This window comes from Penicillium oxalicum, chromosome V (assembly GCF_001723175.1).
Source record: "Penicillium oxalicum strain HP7-1 chromosome V, whole genome shotgun sequence".
In the NCBI taxonomy this organism is placed as follows: Eukaryota; Fungi; Ascomycota; class Eurotiomycetes; order Eurotiales; family Aspergillaceae; genus Penicillium; species Penicillium oxalicum.
The window spans coordinates 3,255,270-3,277,823 of record NC_064654.1 but is presented as its reverse complement, the minus strand read 5'-3'; the positions used below and the strand labels follow the sequence as shown (position 1 = coordinate 3,277,823).

Below are 22,554 nucleotides of genomic sequence, written 5' to 3'. Positions count from 1 at the left end.
TGATGTTAGAATTCTTGCCCGGCCCCTGATGAAGTTCCCACTTCTTCTTCCCCTCATCGATTCGATCCCTTCCTGACGACTTTTGTTCCGACCGACCATCCCCTGGCCTTGACCTCCGCCATGTCGCTCGAGTCGGTCATCGCAGACACCCTCAAGAAGATCCCGCTACCACGCTCTCAACAAGACCGGTTTCATGTTGCGCTCGGCACAGCCGCCGTGGTGGGGGGTCTTTTGCTCCTCCCATCCGTCTATCGCGACTACCGAATCTTCAAGAACTACGGAAATGGTGGGGTTCCAAATAATCTCTTGGGGTGGATGACGGTGCGGGCGCTGTTCCAGCCCTTTGGCCGTGAAATGCTCAGCACGGAGGTGTATGTGCAGCGGATTGACGCGACAGACGGGCATGGCAAGGGCCATGATGGATATTTGACTCTGTCAGAGGAACAATTGGCATCGCGCAAAGGAGACGGCAGACCCGAGGTCGGTCCGCATGTGGTGCCACAGAGACAGTTGACTCAGATCCCTGACGAGGATATCATGGAGGTTTGTCCCATCTTGTGTTGTTGATTCGACTCCGTGTGAGATTTTGAGTGTTGTTCTATCTCCGAGACTCATGCGGATGGATATAGAGATTCCACTCGCGATTTACATCCTTTGGCTTGCGTAATCACCATCTCGTCAAGTTTCAACAGTCGAACCTTGAAAGCCATTCAGACGCGTTATTTCTTGCCAACCACCTCCCCATTACCGATCTAGCCACCTGTATGCAGGGGGAGATTGCGCATGTACACACTGACCATGATTACTCGGTTCATGCAGTCATGGCTCCCGCCGATTGTAAGTATGCAGGTCTCGCACCGCCAAGGCCAATTTCTGTCATGCTTGAAACGGATCGAACGGGTGACTGACAAGTCTCCCAAAAAGGCAAAAAAATCATCGAAGCCGGCTGGGGTCAACGACATGCGTTCTCAGGTACATCGGCCATGACGTTCCTCAGTCTCGGCACGATACCCAATATTCCATCCGAGTATCTCCTCATTTATGCACCCCGGACCGAGGCTGAGATTGAGGTTGTCATGGAAATCATCTCCGCCTCGATCAAGTTCATGACCGGGCGGGAAGACGTTCGGTAGCGCTGTTGATGATTGCAGCATGTGGGCTGAAAACTGGTGTCCGCTGCGATCACTGATTTCAGGACGGACTTTCCTTCTTCTCCATGATAACTTGACTGAGCAGGCTCTCGGAAGCTATCCCTCCGGGCTCCTTGCTTCTTGTATATATAAATTGTATTTGCGTGTTTGCTTATGAGCTGCAGAAGCAGAATTGATACCCTCCACTTTTATTCTGATTTTCTTTTTCTACCTTGCCCTTTCCGAAGGGTGTGAATACCTTCTCTTGCCACAAACGAGCGATCGTTCATCTTGGTCAAAATTAGACAAGTTCATACATTTACCAGCTATTGCCCTAGCGAAGAGTTTGTCTCTCAGTATATGAGGAAAGAGTGGTGCATTTCCAGTGCGGCGATGACAGGCGATGCATCAATTTCCCGAGCAATGAAATCTCATGAAGATCTTCCTTCACGAAGTCGGGAATTGCCTCTATCATCAGACTAGAACTCGTCCTTTGGATGTAGATTCCACTTCTGACGTCCTGCTGCCATAAACATCAAAGCCGGTAGCAGCCCTGGTAGTATATGCTATTGCACTCATAGGACTCGACAAAAGGTCAGCGAACTCCCGCGATCAAACCTTCGTGGCCACATCTTCTAGAAGAACCTTTGATTCTAGAACTAAGCAGACCTGTTATTCACACACAGACAGCCCGCTGAAGGAAACGAGAGAGCAAGAGGCATGAACGCGCTCTCCACCCAAACCTCCTACCCAAAAAAGAATGAAGAGCAAGAAGAACGTAAGCAAGAGTCTCCCAACAAACAACTCCCGCAAGCTCCTGCGAATACACCTTATCCAGTCTGCAATAGAATAGAGTATCACTGTACATTTACAGCACTACATAGACATGACCCATGGATGTATGTACCTATGAGGTACCAAGTCATGTACTACAGTATTGTACCAGAGTGCATTAACATTCAACCCCCCCGGTAATCAATTCATTTTACCCACAGAAACACCTGCCTGCAACATAGAACACGACACATGGGTGCATACCCGGTATGTAAGACCAAGAATTCGTGACACGCCGCTCAAATGCCGGGCGAACCTTTACGGAATGGGAATAGGAATGGACCACCACGGGCCCAGCCGCCCCTTTGCAAGTCGCTTTGCGGTACACCCAAAGAGGAACCAGAAAAAAAAAAGGAAAAAAAAAGAGAGAGTTATGTGGTGAAAAGCCAATGGTTTCGAAGGGTTGTTCCCGGGGAATGTGAACCATGGCTCTGGGGCTCTGGTGCCAACGGTTGTTCGGCTGGTCGGGTACATCGAGTTGCGACAGCTTTAAGACATCCGTCGATGGTGTATAGCCTGGGGATTGGGACTCGACACTGCGACAGTCTGGACTAACCATGGATGGTGGATGTGAAGATGAGTGCGGATCCGAGACGAGGTACTCATTGTCTCTTGGGAGGATTTTTCTATTACTTTCACTATAATCATGTTGCATTTTTTCCCCCTTCTCTTTTTACTCTTTGAATCTGCCGTACAAAACAGCTTGTCATTCGAGTCGTACGGCGCAAAAGCGTGAACTTGATTACCGTCAACCAGTAAAACCTCACGGCATATCGACGAAGGGTGATTAAAGATCAGAGTCACAAAGCACAAATCTCTATTGAAGTTATCCTCAGAACGTTTACATTTGAAACTAGCAGAAGCACACAGCCACATTTTCCCTACGAGCACACGATGGAATACGATGCAGTCGGGACTCGGAAGAGCCCTACGTACCGTATTGTAGGAATGTATGGTCAGTGCAAACCTTAATGATGTTCCCGAATGACCGCACAGTTGCGAGGAATGCAACGTCGGCGCGTCATCTGGAGTCTCGCCCGCAACGAACTTCCCTCGGCACCTGTCTTTTCCTCAGCAGCAGATGGCTCATCCACTCGAGGATTGCTCCCATGACAATGACACCGTGCCCACCACAATCGAAGATGTGTTGGCAAGACCCGGCCCGACAGAAGAGCCTGAGAACCGTGCTCTACAGATGTCCCAGCTTGAGCGGCACAACGTAACGAATCGACGAACTGCGCAAGACTGCCCGCTCATGCACTTGTCCTTTTTTGGTCGCTCCCCAGCTGGCCGAGAAATCGTAAAAACGAGGCTGGTGCAAAATCCAAGAGATTGGAAAGAGGGTGGGCACAGATCCACACTAGTGAAAGACTCGTATCATAGATGAAAGACATGGTCCACAATTCCTCAAGTCAAATTCCTACTGCTCATGGCAGTCAGCGTCAGCAGCAACCTTGATGGATGCTTTTTCCGCGTGGGTAACCCGGCTCCTTCAAATGTGTGGTGAAAGGGAATCCGGAACTTCGTTCCCATTCCCAAAGTCAGAGTCACGGAGAACTCTTCCCTTCAGAGGTCAACATCAAATTCCATGTCATGAGACCCCTCGCAAGCCACACCACAGTCTTCCAGGATCTCACGCCTGACCTCGGGAAAACCGCCTGAGTCTGGATGGATGACAAGCTGGCGTCTTGGGATGGAACCCTCTCAAGGTGACGGGAATACGGTGCTCAATTGATCCCATTCCACGATTGTAGCCCCGCAGGACAAGCGGTGAACAAGGGATTCATAGGCCGTCAAGAGGCATCACTTCCGTTTGCCGTTCGCCCACGATCCCCAGGGGAATGGAGCCAGAAGCAAAAAAAGGGCATGCTTGCGCGTTGAAAAGCACGGGTGGTTCCTTGAAACCCACCAATCGTGTTTGACAGAGTGCCCCGACGTCATGCCTTTCACTCCTCGCTGCAAAATAATTGTAATAACAACTTTGGGATTCTTATATCGCAATGATTGGAGGGTGCTGTCACGTATGTCAGGAGATTATCGACCCGCGCTTTGCGCAGGTCAAGCACAGTACGATTGAGACGATACAGGTAAATAATAAATAAAGTAGTTTCCTGCACTCTTATCACGAGACTTGTTCGGCCTTCAGTCTCTGCTGTGCATGACGGCTGGAATTGAAAATCCGTAAATTGTTCAAATCGATGTTCGCCGGTCCGGTATTTCTGCATGAATCGAGATGCAGGACTTATCGGGCGAATGTTTCCGTTGACGCTTGAATCAAGCTAGAGTCGATCATGCAGGTTCACTCGTTCACTGCTGCTCCTCTTCCACCAAGCCTTTGCATTGTGTGTTTGACCTCGAGCTGCAAGCCTCAAGCGGGTTATATGCGATGGGCACATGGCGAGAGCCCAAACTATTGTAATCTGTGCTCCATTTCAATTACCGCTTTCGTATCTCAGTGCGATGTCCCGACTCTGACCGGACCACTGTATTTGATCCATAACTCGGATAGGTTCCCACCATGTCAATGATCAAAATGGACAATGCGCAGTCGCCCCGAATACCAGAGGGTTTTGATGGCAGCCCACAAAGCCCTACTGTACTGGACGTCATCGCAGGCCAACTGGTGGCGCCGGAAAGTAACATTCTATGATCCTGCCACGCTCCACCTGATCGGTCGCCCTGAGATTGCAGCGGCTGAGACCGCGGTGGCCCACGCACTTGGAGCAGTCTTTCGGGTAAATTTTCAGTCCATGGACAGCTGGAGGCACTACAACCTTTCTTCATGGCTGAACAAGCTGCGCAGCCTCTGCAGCATAGGCTACCCACCCCCCCCAAAATGGATGAGCCTTGGTGCTGAACACGACTGTGCCCTTGTGGGTGAACCGATTCCTCGGTTAATGAGCCGACCCGCTCGTGCTTCACTATACGGCCTTGGCTGAGGCACATGATACATGTTCATGAGACGCCCCTTTAGAGTGCAGCAACAGGGACAGGTCCTCCACCCTATTTGATGAATCGACGTGGGCCGTGATGCCCATGGTCTAGCGCTGTAGCATGAAGATCGACTCCCAAGGGCCCCGTCCCGTTGAACCCAAATTTGAGCAACATGAGGGAGTGCACACTGGAGTCCCAGATAGAAGAGATTCCGTCTCCAGTGATCGTCGATCCATTAGAAGACTTACTGCCATTGAGCAGCAGCATGCCACAGGCACCCGTCGTCCGCACGGCCCCAATCTAGATTCAGCCAAGACGAGAGGTTTCAGGCCCATCTTACAGGCAGCTCCGGGCTGTCTTCTGGGTATTCGACCAGAGCGATTCCGTTCAGCCCGTTAAGACTCATCACTGGGCGCTGGTGGTCTGATTGGGACAGCCGGTACAAAATGTTGGTACCTTAGCCCCGCGAGAGGAGTCATCATCATCGTGCAACCGTTTTTCCGACCCAAGGAGCCGCCATCAACCGAGGGGATTCTCGCACAATGCTCAATCAGAGTCCGACCGCACTGACGAGAATGGTATGGTGTCTATGATATCTCTTAGGCTCGAAGGTCCCACCCCGCGCCTCGACACGGATGAACTTGAAGGACCATCGCAAATACGCTGCGAGATACGTTTGTGGATCACCACTTTTGCATGAAGTCCTTGATGATGAACACCATGTATTTGACGATGCCTCCCAGTGTTCAACTGCCAGCAGACCCCAAAAGGCTAACGAGCTGGATATGATCAAGGGACCCCGACGAAGAGACGGTTGAGCTGGATCGAAAGTTCCTCGACATCATCACCGTCCAAGGCCGCGAATACCAGAAATACTCCATTGACAATCGCATATACTTTGGGCCTGTGGATGATGTATGAAACTGGTCAGCAGAATCTCCGCCTGTTTGACATCTGCTAATTGTTCATCAAGGAAGAGGCGCAGTCTCTTGACTTGCAACAATTGTTGTTCCACAGAATCTTCGATGGCCGACTGATATTTCCCCCACTTCGCCGGTTGGATAGAATCCTGGACTGTGGCCACGGAGCCGCGTCTTGGGCAACCGATGTCGCGGAACATTACCCAGGTTGTGAAGTGAGACTTTCCACCTTTGTGCCCATATTCAAGGCCTCCCTGACATTTTGTTGGTCCAGGTTATCGGTGTAGATATTGCCCCGCACATGAGCCCAGACAACGTGCCTGATAATCTTTGGCTTCAGGTTGGTAGCTTGATTCCTCCCGCTCCATTAGTCAAGCATCGCAGACACTTGAGCATTTCATGATGGAGAGAATGACCCAGAGGACTGCGAGGTGGCAATGCCCAGTGGCACGAAAAAGATATTGTGTCCGCTACCAGCGGGTTGAGAGACTTTGGAAATGACAGCTGCTGACTGAAAGCACTACAGATCGATGACCTGAACCGACCTTTCACATTCCCTGCCAATCACTTTGACCTGGTGCATTCTCGACTTCTCGCGAGCGGCATCGACCGATCCCGATGGCCATCGTACGTTCGCGACATCGTCAGGTACGAGCACACCCGGTCCGAAGAAAATACTGCACAGAGTACCACGGGATGAGGCCCATCTTGTCTGATGGTAGCAGAGCTTCCATGCGATGACTGATAATTATATCAAGGGTACTGAGGCCGGGTGGATGGGTCCAGATGGTTGAGATTTATTTCAATGTGCAGTCGGACAACGGCTCAATCACGGACAGCCATGCACTGCGCCGATGGAGCACCCAGTATATGCGTTCCTTGGACGATCGGAAGGATCTCCGCGTGGGACCCAGATTACAAGACCTCCTTGCACAAGCCGGACTATCGGAGGTTGAGACAAAAATGATACCTTTGCCGCTGACGGCGTGGTCAAGCGGTAGGTTCACACACCCTTGACATTTCCAAGGCCTTCTTTTACCCTGTTCCCCCTGATGACTGATGTTGGCGCAGATCCCAGAATGCGGGAGATAGGTCGACACACCGGCGAATGTATTGACGACCTCTTGTTCTCCCTCGCCCTGTATCCTTTGACTCGGCGCTTGCACATGTCGGCCGAGAACTTTGACAAATTGGTAGAGCAGGCTCGAGAAGAGGCCAAGGACCCCTCGTTGAAGGCATATTTCCCTATGTGAGATTCCACCAAGTCCATACGTTCATGCATATCGCTAACAGTTGCAGGTATGTCTGCATTGGACGTAAGCGGCAATGACATGTCGCAGTTTGGCGGTTGATCCCGCATCGAATTCTCTCTTCAATTTTGTGGCGCGGAGTCATCTGCCCCTGTATGAAGTGATTCTCTCAGTCGAATGCACATGGCTTCTGAACTACGTAATGCAGGCTTCCGTCGATCAACAACATTGTCTCCAAGAAATCAAAACGGGCAGGTAGTTCCACGATTCCCACCATTTTTCGTTTCACGCGTCGCAGTCTGTCCTTCGTCTTCGTACCGGTGCTCGCTTCGGCATCGCAGTGATGGAAGTGTTACGTGGTCGGATGTAATCCGTGGCACGTTGTGCAAAGGTACGCGGGAGCCTGGTGTGGGACAGATTGATTTGCTCCGCAACAGCTGGCGAATACTCCAGCCGATAGAAGGGGGGAAAAGGAAGCCCAAGCATGGTGCGTGTGTACGATGTGTTGGCATGTCCCTTTCAAGTTCACCTCCACGTTGTTATTGATCGATTGAAGGGGCGGATTTGCCACAGTTTGGCAGAGCACAGGTCAAGCAGAGTCGCACTTGCCGCTCATCCATATCACTCGAAGGACCCATGAACAAGCATCTCCGGCAAGAAGAAGAATTCCAGAACGACAATCCAGTTTACAAAGCTGAGTAGGCCTTGTGTGCAAACAGAGAGAGGGAGAGCGAGAGATGGAAAGAGGGGAGGTTCCAGATGCTGAAACGGGCTCCGTTGGGAACCAAGAAACTCACGGCGTAGGGCCCTCCCGTCACCCGAATCGGGCCACCTGTGGACATGACTCGCGGCGACAATAAAAGGAGCAAAGGGACTGGGGGCCTATCCGGTGAGTGAATCAAGTCTTTCGATCGCTATAATTTGCGCTGGAAGAACCGGTCTGTCGCTGTACTAAGTCATCTAAGTGACGGGCAGGATCATGCAACGAACCATGTTACAACTACTGGATATCAAGGGTACCGTCACGTCCCGCTACAAAGATCAAATTCAAGACCCCTTGAACTAATTGTGCAGTGTGGAAAGAGGGCTATTCGGAATTGGCAAAGCAGAACGGGAGGAACACTCAAGCAGCATTCTCCTCGAGTCATGCAGCCCATTCTCGTTTCAAACACCGGAGGACCAAGCGCCTGACCAAGCATGATCCTTGACAGCTGGTGAAATTGAGACCGGGAATCAATGGGCACAGTGGGGAATAATTATAAGCGCCAACCACGTCTGATCATCAGGCATTGACGTGTTGGTCCACGTCCTTGCCGAGAAAGCAAGAGGCCCTAGACCATTCCTGAAACCACTACGCTCTCCCCGACGGGCACTGTGCCATCTTTTGCACCGCGAAAATCGGCGTGTGCTTGCATAGACACGTCTTCGCAAAGCATCAGGACAAGATAATTATGGCCTAGTTGTCTCAAAGGTCGAATTTAGGGTGGACTTGTATGAAGATCGCTCTATACTTCTGCATCCTGAGGGTGAAATCTTTATTTTGGGGGCTCAGAACGGAATAATGGTGACAATCGTAAGGAAATTGGAAAGCATAGCACGAGCTCTGACGAAAGCTCAGTTCTGGAATCGAGGCATAGAGAATCTACCGTTTATCACTTTTCCACCTCTGTGATGCTTAACCGTAATGTCCCAGGTCGATCAAGTGGGTTTCGCTCCCCAAGGACGAGGAAATTAGACGACCCAAGCGCCCGGCCCGACAGGCGACAGGGCGGAATGTGTGCCTTAATTTGAAGGCACAAAACATTTCCCTATCAGGCAAAGCGGCAGGCGGGGAGAAAAAAAGTTGGGCGCGGAATTTTGTAAAGCTTCAGTCCAGAACTATTAACCATCAGTGCTTCGCCGCCGACCGATCGCCAAGATGCCCTCCACGTACAAGAAGGATAAACCATGGGACACAGATGACATTGACAAGTGGAAGGTATGTGTGCCTTCCTCTTGCGCCGTGCAGAAAATTGAAAGGCATCACGGGGATATCTTTACTGACGAACACTTACTTTCGCGCAAATCCAGATCGATGAATTCAAACCCGAAGACAATGCAGGAGGTAGCTTCGCCGAGGAGTCATCCTTTATGACGCTTTTCCCCAAGTACCGCGAACAATATTTGAAGGAAGCATGGCCCGGTGTCACTCGATCGTTGGAGAAGATGGGAATTGCCTGCACACTCGATTTGGTGGAAGGAAGCATGACCGTCAAGACTACCCGAAAGACCTACGATCCCGCCGCGATCCTCAAAGCGCGTGACCTGATCAAGCTGCTTGCTCGAAGTGTCCCCGTCACCCAGGCCCTGAAGATTCTGCAGGACGACGTGGCATGCGACATCATCAAGATTCGGAACCAAGTGCGGAATAAGGAGCGTTTCGTCAAGCGCCGACAGCGTATTCTCGGTCCTAACGGTTCCACCCTCAAGGCACTGGAGCTGCTGACCAGCACTTATATTCTGGTGCAAGGAAATACTGTGGCGGTGATGGGCCCATTCAAGGGCTTGAAGGAGGTGCGGAGAATTATCGACGACTGCATGGCGAACATCCACCCCATCTACCACATCAAGGAATTGATGATCAAGCGTGAGCTCGCCAAGGACCCCACACTGGCAACCGAGTCGTGGGATCGATTCCTGCCCAACTTCAAGAAGCGCACACTGTCCAAACGTCGGGTTCCATTCAAGGTCACCGACAAGGAGAAGAAGGTGTACACCCCCTTCCCGCCTGCGCCCGAGAAGAGCAAGGTCGACCTGCAGATCGAGTCTGGAGAATACTTCCTGTCCAAGGAAGCCAAGGATCGTGCACACAAGGAGGAGGTCATGGAACGCCAGCGCGTCAAGCGCGAAGAGAAGATGCGCGAGCGAGAGAAGGATTTTGTGGCGCCCGAAGAGCAAACCCCCGCCGATCTCGACAAGGAGAAGAAAAAGAAGAAGGAGAAAAAGGAGAAGAAAGAAAAGAGCAAGCGCAAGCGCGACCACGAAACCGATGGAGAGGAAACCACCGAGCACAGCGAAAAGAAGAAAAAGAAGAAGAGCAAGTCCAAAGAGACGTCCTCCGATCAGGAGTAAAATGGTCGCTGGTTTCAACCCTGTTTGAGTTTTGGCGCTTCTGGGAGAGCATGGGTCCGGCGTTCTTTTACCCTTTCTTCTTTCTGTTCTTTACCTCTTTGAATGCGTTTTCTCCAGGATAAATCCTGCTGTAAACTGTGAATACCAAGGCAATTACATGTCACTATCGCAACGACGGAGACAAGATACGTTGGATCATTTCATTCCCCAACTAGGCGTAAAATAGTTGCTAAATGCCCAGGCCTTGGTTGAAGGTCCTTGCCCAAAGCTCTTGTTCAAACCCACGCATCCTCCAAATCACAGCGAACAGGGCGAATAGCTACTGCTCTGCCCCAATAGATGAAAATATAAGACGCACTCCAACACTTCGAAATTGGATGAAGTCGTGTCTTACAAAGGTCAGAGATAGGGCGGGCCTTCCAATTAAGCTGAGCCTCTGACCTCGTCATTGGCGATGTCGTGGTTGTGGTTGTGTGGCTCCGCTCGGCCGACGCCACTGTCGACCTTCTCCAGCATGCCCATCTCGTGCGCAAAGGTATCGTGAGGCTTCCACTTGGCACTAGCCGCGGGGGTGGTCTCCTCAAGCATCTTGTCAATTTGTTCCAGTGTGAGGCCCTTGGTCTCCGGAATGAAGAAGTAGGCGAAGAGCAGGCACAAGAAGAGAGCACTACCCCAAACGAAGAACACCTTGACCTTGAGATTGCCTTCGTTCTCATCAACCATGTAGGGTGTAATAACGGCGATCACACAGTTCCACAGCCAGTTGGAGGCCGTCGCAAGAGCAACACCTTTAGCTCGAATGGGAAGTGGATAGATCTCACCGACCACGACCCACGCAGCTGGACCCCAAGTGGTGGCAAAAGCAGCGATGTACAGACAGGTGAAGACGATGAGGCAAGTATTCCTGAGCAGACGGTGAGTGTCAGGACAGATCTTCAGTCGTAGACAGAAACAAATGTGTGACTTACGCAGCCTGACTTCCCTCCTTTGCAACGCCAATGATCGCAACCAGAAACTCGCAGACACACATGACCGCAGCTCCTCCAAGAAGCAAAGGTCGACGCCCTAACTTTTCGACCATCCAAAACGAAGCAGGGGTGGTCACCACGTTCACGACATTCATGATGGTCGAAATAAGGAAAGGGTTCTTCATGCCGACGGACTGGAAGAAGGTTGTGCCATAGTAAACTAGAGCAATAGTCAGAAATTGACCAGTCGTGATGTCTCTCTCTTCTCTCCCCAAAAAACACTTACAGATGAAGTTGATACCGGTCCACTGCTGAAACATTTGAAGGCAAATTCCGGCAAGCACTCGGCGCAGGTTACCACGAGGAGATAGACCACCTTGGAAACAGTCGATCCAGGAGGTATTGGTGAGTTGTTTCTCATATTCAAAATTGGCTTTGATCTCGGCAAGCTCAGCTTGAATCGCGGGATTGGTACCAGGCTGACCACGAACCCTCTCCAGCGAGCAAAGCGCATCATCCATTCGGCCGCAGCGAACGTAGTAGCGAGGCGACTCAGGGAGCACAAATAGTCCTGCAGCAAGGATAGCAGCCCAAATGAACTGAAGGCCGATGGGGATCCGGTAAGATGAGCGAGAGTCGATGTCCTTACAACCCTGGTCTACTCCCGAAGCCACCAGCAAGCCAATGGTGATAGCCCACTGGTAGGCAGAGACGAGTAAACCACGAACTTTACGAGGGCTGATCTCGGAGACATAGAGGACCACGGTAGCCGAGACACCACCGACACCAAGACCAGCAACGAAACGGCCAGCAACCAGACCACCAACACTTTCTGTTCCGACCTGGACAGCAACGCCAACAGCGAAGATCAGGCACGAAAGCATGATGGTGAGACGCCGACCAATTCGCTCAGCAATTGTACCACCCAGTAGCGCACCGATGAAAGTACCCGCAGACAGAATAGAGGTGATCAGCGATTTGCGGGAGCTGGGAATCATGAAGCCAGTTGGATTCTCATCAGACTTGGGCACCGCGTCGCCGAAATGCGCCTTGACGTAGTCCATACCAAGGACACCAGAGATGTAACCAGAGTCATAGCCATACAGAATGCCTGTATTTGAGAAGATGTCAGATCCATCATGGTATCAAGTCAAAAGTGAGTAGGGCAGTATGTCAGTACCTCCAAAGCTGGCGAAGCCACATATCATGTAAGCATGCCAGGTGACTGGAGCTTCGATGAGGCTGAGATCAGCCGTGCCGACAAGATGTTGTACATCCACCATGGTGAAGGATCCAGGCCGTAGCTCAGAGTCTGTGGCGTGGAGCTTTCTAAATGTAACGTTCGTTCGATGCAAATCGAGTTACCTTGAGGCTGTTGGTATATGATGATGAAGAGAAGGTGCGTGGAAATGTGGTAAAGTGAAGTGAGAGCACTCAAGTGCAATAAATAGTAGCGTATGGGGAGAAACGTTGTGGGAGAAATGAAGTGGAGGGTGCGCGATGGTTGTTGTTTATGGATCGGGAAGGAGTGAACGGTGACACCCTTCACTACAACGCACGAGGTTGCGTGTGCTTGTGGGACAAACAAACCTCCCGCATGGTCTGCCAGTGATGTCGAACTGATTACTTTAGGATTCATGAGATCAAGCTCCCTGAATCAGGCTTAAGCATAGTTTATGCTCCTTGTCTCCGTGAATACCTCCTAGAACGAGAATTGCTGGTGCCTCAGAAAACATGTACTAAATAGGTGAGCTTCGTCACCGGAGGGACAGAAAATGTGAGTGTGTTATAGCCATACGAGACAATTGATCTTACTTGAAATCTGGTATTTAGTTCAATGCTACGCATTTTCTGCTTGGAGACGGCAATTTTGATAGCGATATCCGAGGTGGTGAGTCTTCCATTGTAATCGATGGCATTTAGACAAATCTGAATCCTAATAAAAATGAACTACTTGAGTTTTTTACAGTCGTATCTACCAGTCTCTAGATTAACAAATACTCATCCTTTTGGACTCTATGGACGCTAAACCATGTGACACACGAAACGGACAATGGCAGAAAGTGACTAGTAGAGGAAACATGTGGCACTGGAGTAACATGAGGTCCATAAGCTGAGAACAGCCGGTTTGGCTACACCCGATACCATTAGGTTTGTATATCAAAAGCAGGGGTAGAAGAAGCCTGGGGACTTCCAGTCTACCAGGTAGGACAATGTAACGTCACAAAGTTGAGAGAAGGACAATCAAAATGTACTTGATGCATATTCCCATTGCTCACCAGGAAACCTGATGAGCATCTTCATGTACGCCAAAACATACCAGTATATTCAAAGATGAGATGACTGATGCAGCCTCCGGAAAAAAAAACCTTTGCTTCACTTACACTGCTTAAAAACGAACACCGGTGATCAAGAAAGCAGTCAGTCTATACTGGCAGGTCGCCCTGGGAGAAACATGAGAATAATTATAAACTTGCATCAGAAAAGATGAAGGTTGTGCAAGAATTGCCCCGTAAAAATTTTGGTATATATGCATGTACATAGTTCAGGCCTAGCAACTGAAAGAAACCCTCGAAAATGCTTCTTGTAACAACTGCCCTGCATTAGAAGGAACTTCCTCGGCGCGCCAAGCAATGTAGCCATCCGGTCGAATCAGAGCGGCACCAGAGTCGGAGACTCCAAAGAATTTCTGGAAGTCGCTTGGATCGAAAAGCTGCACCTCTTCACCCAGCGAGAAGCATTTCAATGGAACCGAAGAATTTTCATTCACAAATTCGACTGCATCCCTCCACGCTTCTGACCCTGACTCGGCAAGCAGGATCCATGTGCCTCTCTCGAGAAGATCGATAATGGGTATTTTGACCCCCTGTCGCAACAGCCAAAGATGTGGAATATGCGTTCCAGGCTGACCAGCCCACTCGTCGGGTTTCTTAGCTCGAGGCAAATGCTCGTCAGCACCGATGATTGCATCGGAAACGTAAATCTGGCCGAATTCCATTGCATCATCATCAATCTTCTCGCCAACGGGAGTGGCGGCATCCAGATGAATTTTGTAATCCGCGCGGACAAAGATCTGATCATGTCGCAACAGTGCCACCGGACGTCTTTCCGTGTCGTACGTGTCCAGCAATTCGGGAGAGGCTTGGCCCGACAAAACAGCGGCAAGCTTCCAGGCAAGATTGTGCACGTCATGAATGCCTGTGTTCGCGCCATAACCGCCTCGATTGGGGGGCAGTGTATGGGCAGCATCTCCGGCAAGGAAAACTCTGCCTTGCTGAAACGTGTCGGCGACGAGAGCAGTGAGCTCCCAGCGTCCGGTGGTCAGGATTTCAAGAGGGAAATCCGTTGCCCCAACGGCTTTGAAAATGGCAGCTCGAAGGCTGCTCTCGTCACGATCGATGGAGTCTTTAAACATCAGAGCCCATCGTCCATCACTGTAAGAGGCCATGAAAGCTTGCAGTTCCGGTTGATTAATGTCGAATTGAGAAATGCCCCGAGTCCATTGCTCAAGTGGAGCTCGGAACAAGACACTGCTTAGGGTTTGCATGTAGCCACGGCCATGACGAGGGATCTGCAGAAGTTCTCGAACAGTACTCCGATTTCCATCGGCAGCGATGAGATAGGAGCCATGAACTGTCTGTTTCATCCCATTTCCGTCAGTAGTAGTAACAATGACTCCATCCTCGTTTTGTTCCACCTGTGAGACCGTCCACTTGCGACGGATATCGGCTCCAGATCTCAAGGCGAGTGCCTCCAGCATTGGTTCCAACTTGTCTTGAGGAATGGCTGATGGACGCTCCACCGAGTAGACCTTCTTCGGTTTTGAGAGCGGTGCATCCTTGGACTGGGGCTCTTTCGCCTTGGATCCTCTTTCCGTATCTGACCACAAGGAGTGATTATGCCATGTGCCGGTCAGACTTTCAATATGGGCGCGTTCAAGCTTGAAATTCTCTGGCGCCGGGTCTTTGTTCTCAAGACCCAGGGATCGGTAGATCTCCATGGTCCGAGAAGTGAATCCTATGGCTCGAGGGTGTTGTGATATTCCTGAATGCTTCTCAAGGACAATTGTCGGGATATTCAGGCTGCGCAAGCACAAGGCAGCCGAGAGACCAACTAAGCTTGCGCCAACCACAATCACGGGTTGTTGATGGATGGGAGAAGCCATGATTCTGGAAATTAAAAGAAAGAAGGGGCTTCAAGGGGATTATGGGAGCGGTAATTGTGTTGGGATACAAAGTATTCTGTCATGATCGAAGTTGTCGCAACCCCGAGTGTCGAATTTATACATAGAATGTGGCTGTCATCTCGGCGCCGAAAAGTGCATCCCGCTGAGTATCCTCGGCGCCGACGGGAGCGACTGCCCGATTCCAGTAGCTCCATAAGCTACGATAGCATAGGTGATATGTTACAAATATGAAATGAAGACAATACTCCTCAGTAGGAGGTAGCGAACAGTGGGTCATCAATAAATAAAAATCAATGATATTGATGTCCGAAAAGTCTAGCAAGAGCAAGACTGGCAAGCCCCGTACTTGGGAATTCTCAAAGCCGGCGCACATTTACGCACTTGACGAAGAGTCCGAATTCTCAAGGCGTCTCTTTTTATCCTGCAAGAACTTTTCCTGCTCAACTTGGCTCTTGCGAAGGTCCACACCAAAGGCCATAATACCAAAGCTCACGACGCTCAGAGCGAACAGGAAATAGAAGGGAGCTGAGTTATTTCCTGTCGGACTAGCATCGATGATCGCACTCGACACCAAAGGTCCAATGAAAGACGAAGTTTTGCCGATAATACTGAAGAGACTGAAGAACAAGAATTCGTGGCCACGGGGGGTGACCTCGGAAATCATGATCTGGGAGTAACTATACCACGGGCAGACGAAGAGTCCATAGAAGGCTTGATACACCTTTGCAAATGAAAAAAAAAAAGTCAGTTTTATTCCAGCAACTTTCTCTTCTCTTTTTTCTGCTTTAGAAAAACTCACCCAGACTTCCCACGCATTGTGGAAGCCAAATTTGTCAGTCCAGATGCCGATCATGCCCCAGCCGTCGAGGAGGATAATGCTGACTGCGATCGCGTTGAACATGGTTTTGGTTCCCAGATGGAAACGCTGTTGAATATACCAGAACGCATAGATGCCAACAGCCTAAAACAAAATCCAAGTCAGAATGAAATTTCCGGGAGTCAAAGAATGAATCTGGGGACATGGTGGAAGCTGACCTGAGCCGCGATACCGACAATAAGAAGGTACGTCAGTTGGAGGGTATTGTATGACACAAGACTATTCTGCAGAGTTCCGATTACAGTGACGGTAGTGTTCAAGGAGTCTCCCAGCAAGAAGTATCCTGTATTCCCGAGGAAAGAACGTCAGCTTGTATGATTAGGCGACCGACCCTCGCGCAAGCAGGGGGGTTACCCTACCGATCAGATATATCAAGCTTTGCTTCAACTGCCAGATCTGTTTCATAGCATGCCACAGCTGCCAGACACCCGCAATCAGAATCCCCCGGCGTCCAGGGTCCTGCCCGGGCCGACGCTTTTCGAGGAAGAACCATGGCAAAGAGACGAGCAACCAGACCCCAGAAACAAAGGCAATCAGCACGCTTAGCCCCCAGTTGTTGTTTTCCTGACTAGCGTTGACATCCAACCCAAACATGATGCCTACAATGACAGCCAAGATGAAGATCTCGCCCACAGACTGGACATAGAAGGCAAGATTCGCCAACCGACTCCGCATCATGGTGTCTGCGTAGTCGTACTGCTCACGAGTGATGGTCCCGGCCACATAGGCATCAGCTTGCTCCTTCATCTCTACTGTGTTTCTCGCCAGTCCCGGGAACGCTGCAGTCCAGAAGGTCAACGTCGTCTGATAGGCGATCAGTCCAACCATGTAGAGTCCGACGCCGATGCGCCAATCCTCTGCGGTGTGGACACCCAGCCAGCCGAAACCGATCGCCCAGGCGACAATTGACAAGCCGATGAGAATGTTTGGTCGCCAATTGCCAAAGTCAGCAAAGCTGCCAATGATCAAGAAGACAATCACCTGGATGGCAAAGGAGATTCCATTTGAGAGGAGCACAATGCTATTAATAGAGCGCGGATGCCCAAGAAAATCCATCAATCCATTTTCCGGTGCCGCTTGGTAAAGTAGATTTTGAAACGCAGTGGGTGCAAAATCTTTAGGACACAAACAGCGACAGTCAGCGGCCTTGTCCAAAATGTAAAAAAAATTAAAATAAAATGAAAAATAGAACAAGCAAATATTTCTTCAACTGCGCGGGGGAAGAGAATCACGTACTGAAGAGCGATAGCCCATTATTGCCAATGTAGTAACTATGTTCTCATTCAGCAAACTGTCCTGGTGCGTTGCTTCCGCGCTCAAACGCACGCATAGTAAGCCCAGATCTCATTTCTTGTGGTCTGATATTTTTCGTCGAATTGATCCGGTGCGACAATCTGCTCATCCTTTGCAAAAATCTCGGCTTGAGGTTGGCTTTTGGTGAGACCATCGTCTGCCTCCACCGTAGTGAGCTCGGCGTCTTTTGAGATGCCCATGACTTCGACCTAGTCGTTGTACAACAGCCCACAAGACCGGACAGAGTGAGAGAGATGACCGGAGGAGAAGAAGGAGAATAAGAAAAACAAAATTGCGACCGCAACTCCGGGGTTTTTTGCTCAGATTACTTCGATTCTTCATTTCAAAGACCGCCATGCAGCATCTTTGCAATCGGCCCCGCGTGGCAGCCCCTCTACGATCATCGCTGGGCCAGTCACATCAGACACGAGCTGCACCGAAGTGGCGATCGCGAGACAAAGCAACATTGGCGACTCCACCAGCCCGTGCGCTCCAACGCCGACGGGGCGAGTTGGAGCTTAGCGACTCGGCTCGATCGCAGAGAACCTATCACGACCTCAGCCAACCCGGGACGTGCATCATCAAAGCTGGGAATCGTCAGCCATCTACCGTTCATTCACTTCAGAAAAATTGATTTCCCTCGAAAGGCACATATTTTGCGGCTTGGATGAAAAGCAAAGCTTGTCGCCTGGGTATTGGCCAATGATCCAGTGAGGGAGAAGGAGAGAAGGGAAAACTGACCGAGGCAAGAAGACGGTTCGAAGTGAGTTTCCCCTTTCGGGTAGGAGTGTCAACTGGCGATCGCATCTTTGAAGGTTTGCCACGCAAGTCTACTGCGGCAACTCCGAATGAACCAATGCACAGTGCACACACACTATCGGGACGATGAGAGTCAATCAACTTAAAAATATTGCACTTTGAGGATGGTTTTAAATACCATTTTTTATTTCCCTCCATTTTTCTGAGAAATAGAGAGACGGTGCAGGGCAAAAGACCAAAGAGCCTGGTGAAAAGAATACTACGTACTTGGTGGAATCGCCGGTGAGAAACTTCCATCGCCAAAGCCTCCTCGATATTCCCCTGAAAACAGAAAAAAAAACAAAAAACAAAAAAAGGAAGGAGAATGTTCAAGGGCAAGATCAGCCTCGTGCCTTATGATCCTTACGAGTGGATAATTGAACTTCTCATGTGAATCATCAACACATCGTGGTCGTGGATTAACAGGTTCGCCGCGGTGGTTGATGCTGCGCAGTCGGAAGCGTCCTCGGCAGCCAACCCGCAGTCCGCTTCGAAATGGTCACTTTTTATCATACCTCGAATGCGATATGCGATGGCCAAGGCCAATGGTGATAATCCCAAGAGAGATCATCATGCATTTCCAAATGGGAGGTATGGAATTAGGGGGTTGGGCCACGCAGTCGGTGCGATAAGCATTGGACATGCTTGCGGAATGTCCCGAGAACTAAACAAAGAAACGACCGTCGAAAAATTTGGACGTTGCCAAATCAAGTTGGTTTCACAGTGAGGACAACATCTGACAGGCCAGAAGATGTACTGAAAGTATCTCGCAATCATAGACCGGGTTGCTAAGCCTTGTCAAGGGTTTCTTTCAAAGAAACTTGTGGAGGATCCTTGGGCTCAAATCCGCCCTCCTACCCTGCTCTCAGCGTTATAAGAGCATGATTTCAGCTTCCATCTAATCTAGAAGACACAAGACTTGTCAGTCAATTTCAGTCCCTCAAGATGCGCCCCGTAATGAGTTTTGACGATGTTGCGTGGGATGAGAGCGAGCGAATCGTGGAGTGTTGGGTCTTCCAGTTCTGCAGACCTCAGATCGGAGAGGCAGCTGCGGGAACAATGCTGGAAAAGCACCATCCAGGTGAACCTATCGACTTCACCGTGATCGGGAGAGGCAGTTATAATATCTGTTTCCGCATGAAGTTCGACGCCAGTCCACCTGCAGTGATACGCTTCCCACTGCCTGCTACCCTTCGATTCCCCGAAGAGAAGACCCGGAACGAGGCGGCCGTCATGCGATATCTGGCCAAGCACACTTCTATCCCAGTGCCGAGAGTCATCTATCAGGGAAAGACGACTGAATCTCAACTATCACTGGGGCCGTTCATCATCATGGAGTACCTGGACCATCGGTCCACGGTCTACTCCTCTCTGAACACGCCCGGACGCCCGTTGGACCTTCGCGCCGTGCTTGACCCCAACATCAACGAGCAAAAGCTGGAAGACCTATACGGACAGATAGCTGAGATCCTTCTCCAACTGTCTCTGCAATCGTTCACTCGGATTGGTTCACTCAAAGAGAACCACACCTCAACGTGGGAGGTGAGCTTCCGGCCTCACACGCTCAACATGGAGCAGATGTGTGTGATGGGAACTTTGCCCTCACCACAGCTTCCTGCTCCAGATCGTACCTTTGAAACAGCATCCTCTTACCTGGAGTCAATTGCGGAAGTAATGATTCAACATCTGAGGCACCAAAGAAATGATGCTGTTGAGTCTGCCGACGATTGCCGCAGAAAGTTCGTTGCGCGGCGGCTTTTCCAGCGGCTTGCACAGGAAGGCAAGTTGATGGATCCGTCTCATGACAACGGACCATTTAAGCTGTGGTGCGACGATCTCAGGCCATCCAACGTGGTTGTTGATGGCAACGATCGTGTGTGTGGCGTACTGGACTGGGAGTTCACCTACGCAGCACCAGTGGAATACACATATGCTCCGCCATGGTGGCTACTCATCGAAAAGCCTGAATATTGGAACGCGGGTCTTGAGAGCTGGACAGACTTCTACACACAGCGCTTGGAGGTCTTCTTGAACGCGATGACCAAACGCGAAGACGCTGCCATTGCTGATGCAAAGATGACCGAAGAACAGCGGCTGTCGACCCACATGAGAAAGAGCTGGAACAGTGGGCAATTTTGGATCGTATATGCCTCCCAGCACAGCTTTGCTTTTGACCTGATATACTGGGAAAAGATTGACCCTATGTTTTTCGGCATCAATGATAACCCGGAGACCGCGTGGAGAGACCGGCTCGCCCTCTTCAACAAGAAGGAACTTGCGGAGATGGAAATCCTCGTTCAAAAGAAATTACTGGAGATGCGCAAGAGAGAACTGGCCTGGGACTGTGACGAATGCACCGAATTTCTCTCGACTCGCATGGCAATCGCTTGGACTGAGAATCCTTCGTCCGCCGAGAAATTGAAGACAAATATCGAGCTACTCGCAAACTCCGATCAGACGGGCACCATGGGACCTTCTGCCATGTCTCATACCTGTAGCGGGTGTGGTGGCGCTGTAAATGGAGCTGATGATTCGAGACTGCGAACCAATCTTCATTCACATGGAAATGAGGCAATTCAGGTCTGTGATCATGGTGGTTTCATGGTTTATCCTCATATTCAAGACGGATTCCATTCTTGCAACGGATGCGACGGTACTTGTGATCAAGCTCTCCCTCCCGATTCCAGTTCCGACAGCAAAACTGATGGCGCTTGCCAGACTGAAAAAAATAGCAATAGTCCGATTCAGCATTCTATCGACTCATTCACTTCGCTCTCCATGTATCGAGCCATCATTGAATGGGACAAGATGAAGAAAGGTGAAGAGCGCATGGCAAAGCCTGGGTCTTGTTCGCTTGCGTGACGCTGGCCAGAAGTACTCACCCCGTTTTTTTTTTCCTTTCTTTTTGGCACCGAGTATTCTTTGTGTTTGAAAGTTGTCTTGGTTTAAAAGCAGACAAACCAAATTCCGGATTTTGTTCCACGACTTTCTTTTTTTGCCCGCGGTGCTCGGATTAGAGAGTCAAAGTCGCTGTTTTTACATCCTTCCGGTGTTTTTTCCAATCACCGCGAGATAAAATATCAAGCTGATCGCGAGCATGTGTTACTTAGATGGCTCTTTTGTGTATGAAAAGTGAAGTATATGTGGTAGTTAAGACTTTCATTACATAGATTGACTGCAATAGATGATCACACGTCTATATTGCTTCGAAAGCTCTTTTCGCGATACCTTCTCAAAAAAAAATTTCTATGATCTGCACAGATTTTTCCTTTCACTCAAATCTCCTGGTGCTCGCGTGGTGTGCTAAGCTTAGCGATGATAGACTTGCAATGCAGAGCCCTAGACATCAACTCCAATACAAGGCTAGAGTAGTGAAACGGAGAGGGAGGGCAAATTAGCAAAATGAAAAAAATCTCAGATCGAGAAGTTTGTTGTCACTATCAATATTACAATTCCGGAGCCCAATGTCTTTGTCCGACTTTTGCTATGTCTGATCCTTGAAGCTTGACATCACCCCTCAAGTTGACCTGAACTCTGAATAGTCGGAGGATCAGGACCCGTAAGTGCACCGATAGGAAGTTTAAGAACCGTTAGCATGTTGGTGGGAGATCCATGATGCTGGAATTTGGCATTTAGTTAGCTTTTAATGACTTCGTAAGTTTTATTGGAGTAGGGGTAGCCATGGTAGCTGTGTTCCCCCCAAACTGACCAAACGTGACAGACTCGGCTTCGTAAGGGAGGAAATTAGAGCTTAAAATTCCAGAATGGTAGAATGGTATGACCGAGTATCAGTGGTGAGACAGTTCGTGGGAAAAATGCATGAGTGGAGGAAGGTAACAAGAGTATAACACAGAAGTGCCTCGAACGGTCATGAATCTATCTCAGGTCAATGACCATTTTCACCCTGACTAGAGAAAGACTCAAAGTAACTACCAGGAAGCCGTGGATCAGTTGGTCTGGAGTTTTCTCAAGGCTCGTTATGACAGGGTCTATCCTCAATTTTGGAAGGGAGTGAGCGTCAAGTCTTAGTTAAGCGTTTTGAATCGCTCGAGGCAGTGAATGCCTTCGATTGATCCAAAGAGCGACGCGGCAGCTGTTTCAGCTGCTTGTAAGAGTGTAGCTGGACTGGTAATTCAATCGCGATGGGCATTTTGGCGGCGGCAGGTTTGACTTATAAAGGTCCAAATCTGTGACCAGCCTGGATGACAGTGTGGTGTGCAGCGTATACTGTGGAAGTTGTCTCTATCATAGAG

General features: G+C 50.0%; 7 protein-coding genes across 7 annotated transcripts; 4 read left to right on the top strand and 3 right to left on the bottom strand.

Moving 5' to 3' along the window:
- Window positions 1-120: 120 nt before the first annotated feature.
- POX_e07149 (uncharacterized protein) lies at window positions 121-1,133 on the top strand (the record flags this gene model as incomplete). The annotated part of the gene is made up of 3 exons (XM_050115958.1): window positions 121-543; window positions 630-837; window positions 925-1,133. The coding sequence occupies 3 exons, from the start codon at window positions 121-123 to the stop codon at window positions 1,131-1,133; spliced, it is 840 nt and encodes a 279-aa protein (XP_049968418.1).
- A 3,371-nt stretch (window positions 1,134-4,504) lies between these two features.
- POX_e07148 (uncharacterized protein) lies at window positions 4,505-7,412 on the top strand (the record flags this gene model as incomplete). Its single annotated transcript, XM_050115957.1, has 9 exons — window positions 4,505-4,857; window positions 5,693-5,813; window positions 5,872-6,033; window positions 6,093-6,158; window positions 6,345-6,466; window positions 6,577-6,815; window positions 6,890-7,067; window positions 7,159-7,221; window positions 7,277-7,412. 9 exons carry the CDS (start codon window positions 4,505-4,507, stop codon window positions 7,410-7,412), a joined length of 1,440 nt encoding a protein of 479 aa, XP_049968417.1.
- Window positions 7,413-8,986: 1,574 nt separating this feature from the next.
- On the top strand, window positions 8,987-10,179 carry POX_e07147 (KRR1 small subunit processome component; the record flags this gene model as incomplete). The annotated part of the gene is made up of 2 exons (XM_050115956.1): window positions 8,987-9,046; window positions 9,139-10,179. 2 exons carry the CDS (start codon window positions 8,987-8,989, stop codon window positions 10,177-10,179), a joined length of 1,101 nt encoding a protein of 366 aa, XP_049968416.1.
- A 423-nt stretch (window positions 10,180-10,602) lies between these two features.
- On the bottom strand, window positions 10,603-12,430 carry POX_e07146 (Major facilitator-type transporter ecdD; the record flags this gene model as incomplete). The annotated part of the gene is made up of 4 exons (XM_050115955.1): window positions 10,603-11,083; window positions 11,148-11,367; window positions 11,434-12,258; window positions 12,328-12,430. 4 exons carry the CDS (start codon window positions 12,428-12,430, stop codon window positions 10,603-10,605), a joined length of 1,629 nt encoding a protein of 542 aa, XP_049968415.1.
- Window positions 12,431-13,698: 1,268 nt separating this feature from the next.
- Window positions 13,699-15,312, bottom strand: POX_e07145 (uncharacterized protein; the record flags this gene model as incomplete). Its single annotated transcript, XM_050115954.1, has 1 exon — window positions 13,699-15,312. The coding sequence occupies one exon, from the start codon at window positions 15,310-15,312 to the stop codon at window positions 13,699-13,701; it is 1,614 nt and encodes a 537-aa protein (XP_049968414.1).
- Window positions 15,313-15,706: 394 nt separating this feature from the next.
- Window positions 15,707-17,703, bottom strand: POX_e07144 (uncharacterized protein; the record flags this gene model as incomplete). Its single annotated transcript, XM_050115953.1, has 6 exons — window positions 15,707-16,054; window positions 16,133-16,294; window positions 16,369-16,493; window positions 16,570-17,325; window positions 17,447-17,481; window positions 17,537-17,703. 6 exons carry the CDS (start codon window positions 17,701-17,703, stop codon window positions 15,707-15,709), a joined length of 1,593 nt encoding a protein of 530 aa, XP_049968413.1.
- A 1,543-nt stretch (window positions 17,704-19,246) lies between these two features.
- POX_e07143 (uncharacterized protein) lies at window positions 19,247-21,163 on the top strand (the record flags this gene model as incomplete). Its single annotated transcript, XM_050115952.1, has 1 exon — window positions 19,247-21,163. One exon carries the CDS (start codon window positions 19,247-19,249, stop codon window positions 21,161-21,163), a length of 1,917 nt encoding a protein of 638 aa, XP_049968412.1.
- Between the last annotated feature and the right edge of the window lie 1,391 nt (window positions 21,164-22,554).